The 12,302-nt window shown below is 28.5% G+C and overlaps 1 protein-coding gene across 2 annotated transcripts in view; it reads left to right on the top strand.

Moving 5' to 3' along the window:
* Positions 1 to 8,053, top strand: part of LOC106789061 (lachesin-like) — a 132,510-nt gene extending 124,457 nt beyond the window's left edge. For both annotated transcript variants that reach the window (XM_014752894.1, XM_014752893.1), the window contains 5 exons: positions 3,162 to 3,348; positions 4,436 to 4,567; positions 5,904 to 6,023; positions 6,607 to 6,777; positions 7,493 to 8,053. In XM_014752894.1, coding sequence (XP_014608380.1) covers positions 3,162 to 3,348; positions 4,436 to 4,567; positions 5,904 to 6,023; positions 6,607 to 6,777; positions 7,493 to 7,860 — 978 coding nt within the window. In that variant the 3' untranslated portion in view covers positions 7,861 to 8,053. The remainder of the gene's footprint in view (positions 1 to 3,161; positions 3,349 to 4,435; positions 4,568 to 5,903; positions 6,024 to 6,606; positions 6,778 to 7,492) is intronic.
* Positions 8,054 to 12,302: the final 4,249 nt, after the last annotated feature.

Genomic DNA, 12,302 nt, shown 5'->3' with positions numbered 1-12,302 from the left:
AAGAAATTCACGATGAAAATAAAATGATTCTAAAAATATTTCATTACAATTAATTCGATTAATTTTGTTTCGTAAGAAAAATAATTCTCAATTTGTTTAATATATTGCAAGATCGTAAATAATAATTATTGTTCATTTTTTTTATTTTTTTGGTTAATGTGAAAAAAATATATAAAAGTGAAAGAACGTATATGTTTTGATATTGTCACCGATTCTAAAATTTCACGAGGAAGGGCCTCCCTCCTGTTGTTGGTTGTATCGTAACGTTTTTAATATCCGTCCTTCTTTTATTTCGCCATTATTTTTCCTTATAAAACACGTTCGTCGAATGTTCGTTACAGCAGGCAGAGACAGACGACGACGCATTGCACAGTTGTGTGTTATGCGCACCATAACGAACGAGAAAGCAAAGCAAAGAAAATAAACGAAAAGTTTTATGATAGAATAACAATAAAAGAAAATATAATTGGTCAAGACGTTTGTACGCCTATTTTTCTTTTTTTTTTAAAAGCGCGAAAACTACCATAAATTATTATTTCAATTATTTGCAATATATACTGAAAAAAAAAAAAAAAGAAAACAAATTCAAATTTTATGCACAAACTTTGCATTAATTAATCGTTCAAAAACTGTCGACTATTTCATTCGAATTTTTCTAATCAACGATAGAAGCAATAATAATAAATAAATAAAAATTTCTAAATAATAGAGAAAATCTCTCAAGGGTTGGACAAATTTTGACAAAAAAAAAAAGAATAGTCGTCAAACATTAAAACCACTTGGCGTCTTCGTCCTCGAATTTGCCTGATTTGGCATTTTTTAAATATGGCTTCCCACAACCAGGGAAAAGGATCCCTCCGATCTATGAAGGCAGACCAACGAAATATATATTCGCACACGTATACCTAACCACCCTTATTTCTAACACACACACACACACACACACACATGGAAGAAGCCCTAACCACTCCCTTATCCAGAATATAAGTGGATCGAATTGAAATTTTATTAAGTGTATGCGTCGGCTTTCGTCTCACCATCGGCCAAGTCGGCTTTTAAGAGACTTTTAGAAAGCAGGAACGTAAAGGGGGAATCGAGAACCCTCGACTATACACCCCTATATCCACCCACCCCCTTCTCTCCCCCTCTTAACCCTCCAACTATCCCTTAACGTACGACTACGCGGAAGCTGCATTATGTGGGTGGTCTGTTGAGAGAGACGTAAGGGGGAGTGTTAAATGGTCTCCCGTTGACAACAACCCTCCCCCCCCCGGACCCCACCCCACCACCTTTTTTTGCTTTTTCCCTTGTTCTCTATGCGAGAACGAATTATCCCCACGTCGATTCCTGTTATCCACGATATGAAATTATTTATATTTATACGAAAATTATCTTCTATGATTATCATTATTATTCTTATTAAAATTATATTGATCAAATTTTAAAATATACAATAAAATCATTTATTTATTATTGAATATATGATATAATTGAAAGGAAAATAAAAGTGATATTAAAAAGATTAAAAAAATGGAAAATTTGTCCACACCCCTGTTTTATTTTCTCATAAAACAAATTATCAACACGTTGAATCTCCTCTAATTATCCAATAGACGATAGAAAAATGCAAAATAGATTTATATGAAAACCATTACCCTTTTTCTTGGGCTTTTAAAGATAAAGGATTATTTTTATTTTCTCAAATTCGAATATTCTTTTATAAAAACCCCTAAAGAAAAATTTCCAAAGAAAAAAATTGATAACATTAAATAATATCATTCATTTTCCAAACAATAAATCGAGAATAATTTCCATGAATTATCCAAAAGTTACGAGAGTATTAATTACAAATCTCCAGCCCCCCCCCACCCTCGAAATGAAACAACAATGCAATTTGCTAGAATGGCACGTTGCCAAACAATGTTATTATGCACCTTTTGTAACCCAGAACACCGAGAGCACACTGAGATATGTGACAATAAATGATAGAATTGAAAATAAAAAAGAAAACAAAAACCGAACAAACAAACAAACAAAAAGATAATAGAAATGTAACCCGGCTTGCGTGTATTTGTACATATATATGTGTGTAGGTGTTGCAACATGTTCGTTTAAAAGAAGACGAACTAATATTTGCAATGACACCTCTTTTGGCTGGGTGCATAAGAGTTGGCAGTAGCTTTTACGAGTACTGAGTTTACACATATATATATATATATATACATGTGTATAAGAACGAACAGAGGTAGTGCAAGAGAGAGAGAGAATGAGGGGGGAGAAAGGTAGTAGACGATTTAGTGGTCGTAGGGCGGTACACACGTGTTCTACGGAATTCAATGCGACCGCTAAAGGAGGAAACCTTCCGATGCAATATACGAGAACGCTACAACGAGATAAAGGGCTTGTAAGAGACCTCGTTGCAGTTTACTATAAAAACTAAGAGACGGAAAAGTAAAAAGGGGAATGAAAACAAATAACAAATAAATCTAGAAGAAGAAGAAGAAGAAGAAGAAGCAAAAGAAATGAAAATTTATTAAATACTTTTATTTACTAAATAATTTCTAAATTTATTTTACTAAATGAATATATAATACATTTTTGGAATAAAGTTTCGTGTGTGTTATTAATGTAAACAATTGATTAAAAAAACAAAGTAATTAAATTAATTTCGAATAATTTGAAATAATGAAAAGATAGAAAGGGAGGACAGAGAGAGAGAGAGAGAGAGAGAGAGAGGGATTTGAAAAATTCGCATGGTTGACCATGATTAAACGAACTCGACGAGGCTTGGAAAAACATTTTTCAGATTCGCTTATTGAAAAGTTTACGCTTGATTTCTCGTACGCGTTTCGACTCGCATGATTACAATTTTCATTTTCATTCGACGAAATGAAAATAAAATAAAGAAAAAGAGATATGAAAAAAGAAAATAAAACAAAAAAATAGAAAATAAGAAATGCGAATGTAAATAGAAATAGAACATATTTTGGGGTTTTTTGCTTTTCGATGCAATAGAAAGAAAAAAATGTTTGTTTTTAACACGCGCGAATGATTATTAAAATGTAATATATTTGATTTTTTTGTTGTTCTTTTTTGAGTATGAAATAAATTCGACACGAATATGTGGAGAGCGTATATTTGAATAATAATTTATGTTTCAGATGGGTTACATGCAAGTAGTGATACCACCGGATATTATGGATGACGAATCAGCGAATGGTTTGGTCACACACGAGGGTGGTAATTTGAGATTAAGATGCGTGGCTACTGGTCTACCAAAACCAACAGTCAATTGGAAACGAGAAGATGGAAGAAAAATTGTATTACGCGAGGACGGACAGAAAAAACGTAAGCTTTTGCAATATTATTATTCAATAATTTCGTGTAAAAATTTGTCGAATAAAATAAAAAACTTAGAAATATTTTTCTAACACGAGGTAAATCAACAAATTTTGTCGAATTAATTAAATATATTAATTATCATCAATGTGTTTTTTTGTTTCTCTTGTTAAAACACATACACACGTGACAGGGTATAAATTCTTCTGGTTAATATTTTAACGAACGTAAACTGTTTCGTTCCGGAAAAATTTATTTTTGTAAAAATAAATTCTGCAAGGTTGTAAAAAAAAAAAAAAAAAAARKTWAARKTWWTTTTTTTTTKKTGTTTTTCATTTGAAATTTTCCAAAGGATAATAGTAGTAGTAGCATAGTAACTTGAAGTTAACTTCTGCCTGGAAGAATTTACGGGAAGGCGTCCACCGTAAAACAATAGGGGGAAAGAGAAAAGCATCCGCATGCGGAACCTTGCTTCCGGGTTCCCGGACACTTCCGTGCTTTCTTGTCTCTTGAAAGTCACTCGAATTTAGAGTACCGTACTACTCGGTGTCTCTCCTGATATTTCAGATTTCTAGAATGCTCCTAACAGACTTCGTTGTTGTGTTGTTTTCAACCTTTTTCCACGTTTTCTTAACTCTATAAGAATAATGCGATGTGAAAATTAGAAAGTAAAAAAGAACAATAAAAAGATTAACCCCTTAGTTACCACTACTCGGATTTAATTATACTTTTACTCTCTTAAATTGTAATACGACAAAACAAAAAAGTTGATATAATTAAATATTATTATATGAAAATGAAATCTAATATTAATAAATATTAAATACGTGTGCACAAATATTTTCGTTCAAAATAATATAATTTATTTAATATTTTATTTTGAATAGTAAATTTTTGGAATATAAAATTAATCAATTTTCAAAGTATACCAATTATTATTGCAAAAGAGTTAATACTTCAAAAATTCATATTTCTATAAAATAAAATGAAACAAAAAACAATTCGTAATAATTTGATTGAATTGTTGATTCTCCTTATTTCGGTTTCTAATTTTTTCTTTCTATTTCACTTGGACCATTCATTTTTGTTTTCATAGTTTTCGACACTTACGAGGGTGAAACTCTGGAACTTACTGGAGTACAACGACAAGAGATGGGCACGTATCTCTGTATAGCCAGCAGTATTGTGCCACCAAGGGTCAGCAAACGTTACACCGTTTCTGTTCACTGTAAGTATCACTACAAGCTTCTGCAAACCACCCTTCTACTTCTCTAACTCTCATTCAGTAATTACACGAGCATCCCTTAACCGTGCATAAATTAATATCACTCGTCTTTCGAGAAATTATACTCGAATTTAAACAATATGAAAATTATTATTATAACGCTAATTTAAATAATCGTAACACAAATGTATTATATATTTGCGTTAATACGTGTAATTAAATATATTAATAACATTCAATTAATTATATTTTATATATTAGCTTTTTTTTTAAATATATTTAGAAATTTAATCGAATGAAAGTATCACACGTTTCGCGAATTTGTAATTACATTTCCAAAAACAACGTTTCAATCATCCATTTTGAATGCGATTATTATTTTCGTATTTAATGCAGGTATTTATATATATATATATTATCAAACGTATGAACATTTAGGTTTGTCGATAAAAATCAATCAGATTGTATGAGCTTAAAATTACAGGACATTCGAATATTAATTATTTGCGATAATGAAAAATCCAATTATCAATGATTAATTCAATAAATTTAATAATATCGCATAAATACCATTTCTACTAATTACAATTTTAAATGTTCATAGAGATTGATGATTAAATATTTCAAATGTAATTATTAATTGTTATTTTACGTCATTTAATTATCATCACAAACGCATTTATATCTAACAAAATCTCGATTATTTCAATTGAAAATTTGTAGTAACAAAACAAAACAAAACAACGTAGGGATGCTCGATTTCAAATAGAACATAATTCATCATTTTTCTCTTAACGTGAAAAAAAAAAACAAAAAATAGAAATATAAAATAAAAATACATAAATTTATATATTTATAATCAAAAAATATTATAATATAATCGAACAAAAAAAATCTGCTCGAACTTACCTAGTTGCTACCCGATGCACGCGTGGCATATGCATATCTGCATACATACATATATGTGTATGTGTGTGTAGATATGTGTGGTAAAAAATCGATCATCATAAAACTACAGGAATAATTAAAAAGAAGCGTGTGTGTTGAAAGTGGTAGTTCGGTTGGTAGAAAATGAATTTCCCTAACGTTTGGAGTTTTAACGTTCCTCGATAATTTTCATTAGACCACTTAGTTGATTGTTCATATTCAACGTGTTGAATATTTAACTCCATTTTTTCATCTATCTCTTTTACATTGACTTTTTCTTTTTCTTATTTATTATAAACCCTCATTTTATTTTATTTCTATTTGATGTTCTGCAGTATGTCGTAGAATATGTTGTTTTATTTTTACGAAATTTCTTCTTCTATTTTATGTTCTCTCTCTTTTTCTGATACAGTCGAACCACTGATCAGAATACCCAATCAATTGGTGGGTGCTCCAGTTGACAGCGATGTCGTACTACAATGCTACGTCGAAGCTTCCCCGCAAGCTATGAACACCTGGTACAGGGACTCAGGTGAGAGAAATGCCTAGTAATTGTCAATGCGTATGTATGTTTCGTTGATTCAACGAAATGACAGTAAAAAGAAGGATATAAATAAAAATAAGAGAGAAAGAGAGACAGTGAATACGAAATATTTTTCTCAAACACGCACAATTATAATTAAACAAAATTATAAACTTTAAACCGAAACGTTTCATTATTTTGCATTATTTATCAATATTTTAAATACAATTACATACAATATTGTTCTGTTATTAAAAAAATAGAAATAATACGTTAAAATATTATGTGATTTCATATTTAAATATAATCATCCAATACATACAAAAGTATATACTATATAATAATAATAATAGGAAGATATGGGGATAAATAATATGTACTCTTAACTTTCCCCTTCTACACCACTCATTTATTTTTTCTCTCTCTCTCTCTCTCTCTCTTGTTTTCCCACTTTCTATCACGTCGTATTACATAGTACTTTCAACTACAAATCTACCTGCGGTATGACGTTACGCGTGCGAAATGAACGACGTGACGTATTCACGAAAGCTCTTGCCCAAATTAAAACCGATGCAATATCACCATGGTATAGGGGAAAAGCTGCCGCCGAACGACAAATACACGATGTCGGAGGAACAGTTGAGCGATTACTCTTGGCAGATGAATCTCACTGTCAAATCCCTCAAAAAAGCTGACTTCGGTGGATACGTTTGTTCAACGGTTAATGCCCTTGGAAAGGCTGAAGGATGTGTACGTCTCCAAGGTACCTAAACTCATTCATTTTTATTCGTTCGATTTAATCGATGTATTAGAAATAAATATATATTAACCCTTTGAGTGTTATAAACGCATATATGCGTTTGGTAAAAGTTGATACACGTGTTTTTATCAATGTTAATGTAAAATCATTGTATCTTGTCAGATGATATTATTGTGAAGAAAGAAATAATTGTAATTATTAAATATTATTTATTAATATTATCATCTGGTAATATTAATAATAAATTTAATCTAGTTATTTATCTCGTCCAAAATTATAATTCTTGATAAGGTATCACAGGGAACTTGGACATAAAAAGAAGTAGAACTTAATTTAACTAAGTTGAACGTTTCGTCCCTTTATTGGGACTTCTTCAGCAACTTAATCTTTACAGTTCAGCTTTTTTTTTCATTGGGTAGACGTACATTTTTCTTGTTATTAATATTCCAAACACAAAACATCTAAACTTCGTTAAATATTAGCTCGTTATAATTTGAAACCCACAACAAAACTCAAATTAACTTAAATTAGGTTCTACTTCTTTTTTTATGTCCAAGTTCCCTGTGATACCTCATCAAGAATTAATAATAAATTATTTCATTTATAGAAATTAGTTCAGTTATAAAAGTATTAAGCACTCAAAGGGTTAAGTATCTCGATACGGTGTTTAATGTTAATTATTCGTAAATGATTTGGTTTGTTTGTTTTCAATCGACAGAATTGCAATTATTCGATAAAACTACACCGAGTATTTTGACGAAAAATACTGAAACTAAATTACGAAAGAAATTGACAACCAAGGAGAGGAAAAAAACTAATGGTGGAAACAATAGCAACAGACGAAGAGTACACTTGGTGGGTGGTTACGATTCGGATTCGATAGGAAACGAAGACGACCTTGGAACAACGCAAATTATGGCTGGTAGTACTTCTCACGAAGGTGGTAAAACTGATCGACCATTAACCCTACCATCCGATTCACCATCATGGATAGAAATTAATTCAGCGAGTTCTAGACAAGGTTCGATTATTCGCAACACCGTTTTCATTTTTCTTATTTTATTAAGGTTGATGAGAAATTATTAAAGTTATTATCTAATCGGTTTGAATATAAATTCTCTAACGAAATAATTTTTACGAAGAGAAGAGAAAAAAACCCACCCCCACCCCATCGAAAACGACGATACTGTCCGTGTTTTGATTGTCATGATTTTTACGTTGCTTCTCGATTATTATTCATAAAATAATATTTGCTAAAATAGATGTGTTCTTTTACTTTTTTTTCTTATTTTATAATTATAAATATTGTAAAATATCTCATATTTTTTTTCAATTGTAAAATCGCGTTACGATGATTTAATTTTCTTTTTCTTTTTTCTTTCTTCCCCCGTTATTTTTTCTTAATTCTTTCCTTCGTTGGATTTTGATTTTGTTTTTTATTTTTATTTAAAAAAAAAAAAAAAACGTAAGCTTCCCTTTTGATTTGTTTTGTGCAATAATTAATGCGGCAGTAATAAGATTTAAAAAGATGAAAAAAAACGCACCGTGCGTATGCGACAATCCTACGATATCAAATAGAAATGTTTTTTCCATTCTGACGTAATACGAATATAAAAATAAATAAATAAATAAATAAATAATTAATTAATTAATTAATTAATTAAATGAATACGTGACTGTGTAAATACAGGAAAATAATAGATCAAAGTTAAACGCTGAATGCGATAACACAAGAGAACGGAAAAGAAAAAGAATTATTTTCTTTATTTATAATATAAAAATATGAACAATAATATATTTGTTTATAATCTTCCTCGCACGAATTTTTTCTATCCTCGCGACGTTTTGTTATTTCAATTTAATTTTCACTCTCTCTTTAAAATATTATATTTTATTTAATTAATTATTTCGATTATCGTATATTTTATACAAAGAAAGAAAGAAAGAAAGAAATATGTATCGAATAAATCGAACGAGTACAAAATCTAATTTAAATAATAATTATTATATTTTTCTTATTTTTTTTTTTTTTTTTAAATTATCTTTCAATTGTAAAAAGAATTATTTATTAAAAATTATTCACACGCGTATTAAAACCCCGTGTAATATAATTATTACACATCGATAAAGAAAAATATTTATTAAACAAAAAAAAAAAACAAAAAGAAAAGAAAGAAAAACGAATAAATAAGATTTTGTAATAAATTTTGTGTTGAAAAAAAAATACATTTAGTTTGACAATAGTTATCACAAATCGCAATTAACGTTCGATAATTGCGTCGTTTTGGTAGATGTATAAATCATATTTCTTTTGTAATAATTAAAAACACGAAAAATTAAAAAAGGAAAGAAAGAGAGAGAGAGAATAAAATAAATAAAAAGAAAAAAAAAAATATAATATATAAGAGCAGGGTGAAACGATTCGAAACCGTGCGAAAAAAAAAAAAAAGAAATAAAACACAAAAAAAACAAAACAAGAACAAGGTCTTCCTTCTAATCGATGTAATAAAACACGAGGACGCAAATTTTTAATAATAAAATAGTCCATTGATTAAAAAAAATTAAATAAATAAATAAAAAATAAAGATAAATAAAAATATCGAGCGAACACGAATGTGTGGTGCGACCAAAAGCGAAAGGATTCGTTGATTCTTTCGATTGAAAAACAAAAAAAGGCAAAAAAACACAAAAAAAAAGAAAGAAAATTATAAGGGGGAAGAAAAAAAAATAAAAGTCAAAAAGAGAAGAAGAAGAAGAAAGAAAAAAAAAAATTAAATTCTGTAAATACGAAAACTCTGTGAATGTGTGTGAGTAGTAAGAAATTAAAACACAAAACTTGGGCTCACGTGCCAGGATACTTAGTAGACTTATTTAGATAAAACAGGAATTATTTAAAAAAAGAAAATTGTAGATAAACTTTCGGAAGATTTAACGAAGAAGAAAATGGGGAAGAAAAAGAAACCCAAGAAAAAGAGAGAGAGAGAGAAAGAAAGAAGGATAGAGAATAAAATAAAACAAGCATGCAAAGGTATATCGGCAAAGAATGCAAAAATTAAATCAACGAGATTTAAACCAAATAAAAGAAAAAGAAAGAAAGAAAGAAAGAAAGAAAGAAAGAAAGAGAAAGAGAAAGAGAGAGAGAGAGAGAGAGAAAAAGAACAAAATGATTTGGCCATTTACTATCGTCAGATTAATTAATTACTTTGTTCCTTTTGTTATAAATTATGTATTCGTATAAAAGAATGACAAATTATTTGACGGAAAAAAAATATATGATACATGACGATCCTTTTTTTTTTTTCCTTTTTTTTTTTTTTTTTTGTTTAATCGTTACAAAAAACTTTTCATTATCATCGTCATTATTATTATTATTAATTATTCGAAAAATATAATTCAATGTGTATTATTACTTACGAACAAAAGATTATTTAACGTATAATTATAATAAGAAAATAAAAATAAAATAGCCCTTGTGACGCTTATCAAACTATTATAATAATATTTCCTTGTATGTGTAATATTGTGATGGAAAACAAAAAAAGAAAAAAATGTTTAATATTGCGTATAGAATAATCGTCGTTGCGTCAAAAAAAAAAAGAAAAAAAAAAGAAAAAAAAAAAAAACGTTATGTCGTCTTCCATAATATTTTCTTAAAAAAGGCCTCTATCGTAATAACGACGAAGATGTGAAGGGAAAAGAAAAAAAAAAAAAAAACATTAAAATTGGGAAGGGCCGACCGGGGGGAAAGAAAAAAAAAAAAAAAATGAAAATGATCGATTTCTGATATACTGTAGTCTCAAATGCGAAAGTGTGTGAGAGAGAGAGAGAGGATACGACAATAAATACAGTATGGTAGATTTCCACATCTCTGAAATGAGAATATTTATTTAAATAAACTCACTGGAATCTTCCTACGCGATATATATTATTAATAATAATAATAATAATAATGATAATAATGGATAATTAAAAGAGAAACAGGAAGGAAGAAGAAAAAAAAAAGGAAAGGAAAAGAAACCAAAAAAAAAAAAAACAAATAAAAAGAAAAATTAATAAAAACAAAAAAAAAACAAAAAAAGAATTATACGCAAGATCGCGCGTATTGAAATTGATCATCGTCTAATTGCAAATCATAATTTCCCGTTGTCTCGAAAAAAAAAAAAACGAAAAAAAAAATTAAAACAATCATTTGTCCCTTTAAATCAGGGCTTCTCAAACTTTTCCAATTGGCAAGTGCACCCCTTTAATTCGAACAAATAATTTCGTGAACCTAAATATAAAATCTATGCTATCTTCTTTTTTTTTATCATAAAATTATGTACGTGGTATAAGTGTTGATTGTTAGAAAAAGAATAAAATTCATTTATGATCTCGTTGCAGGTTTAAACAATTTTTGTAATATTGTTATAATTTTTACGACACACCATACGGGGTTGTGTATATATATATATAAAATTGAACACTTTGAAAAGCCCTGCTTTAAACGATCACGCATTTACATTGATCAAAGTTTAATATACATATAAATAATGAAACAATTAACATCTTTTATATAACGAATTAACGTCGTACTAATTCCAGCGGGTTTACTAAACGCACGCAGAGTTATGTGTGCGGGTTTGTAAACATTTCACATATATATATATATATATTAATTAATCGATCCCTTTTTATGTTTTTAAATATCCTTTTACCCGTTCGTCGATCACGATCGATAATAATAATAATTAGAAAAGGCAAATAGATTTTGTAACAATAATTCAAAAAATTCTTAACAATTTTATATAAACGCATATATATATATATTATAATTTATTTAAAAATACGTTATATAGTAGTATTGTAATGATTAATTTATTATTCAAAATGTGTTTTTAAAATTAAATAGACAACATTTTATTTTTTTTTACACAAAATTATTGTCGTGATCGACGACATGTTTGAGAGAAAAGGTAAAAATGAAAAAGATCTTTGTACAAGTGGGTGTTTGAATATTAAGAAAAAGAAAAATTAAAGTTAAGGAATGATGATGATGATGATGATACATATACATGGCAACGAGACATATGAATCATATAGGACCACATAATATGTATGTACATACACACTTATATAAACGTTAACGAATCTATTCGTGTAAATAATTAAAGAACAAAAATTCAATGTTGACTTTGTCGATAGGAATGATTAACGATGACAACGATAATAACGAATGGCTGATTATTAAAGAATGTTATACGCTTTTTAATTATTTAATTAATTATATTTATATAATTAATTAAATAATGATAAAAACGCGTAAACGGGAATCGATCGTTGTCTAATTTGAATTTAGATTTTGTATAAGAAAAATGAATAAAGTGAGCATTCAACATCTATACATACGTAAACATATAAATACATGCATAGATAAATGCATATATAAGTGCATACATGCATACATTTAATATAATACTAATAATAATAATAATAAAAATGTACCATATTAACGAATGCGAGAAATGATTTAAAAAAAAGGTTTGATTCGC

This window comes from Polistes canadensis, unplaced genomic scaffold (genome assembly GCF_001313835.1).
Source record: "Polistes canadensis isolate GaletaPanama2010 unplaced genomic scaffold, ASM131383v1 scaffold_162, whole genome shotgun sequence".
Taxonomy (NCBI): Eukaryota; Metazoa; Arthropoda; class Insecta; order Hymenoptera; family Vespidae; genus Polistes; species Polistes canadensis.
This window is presented reverse-complemented; position numbering and strand designations above follow the sequence as displayed.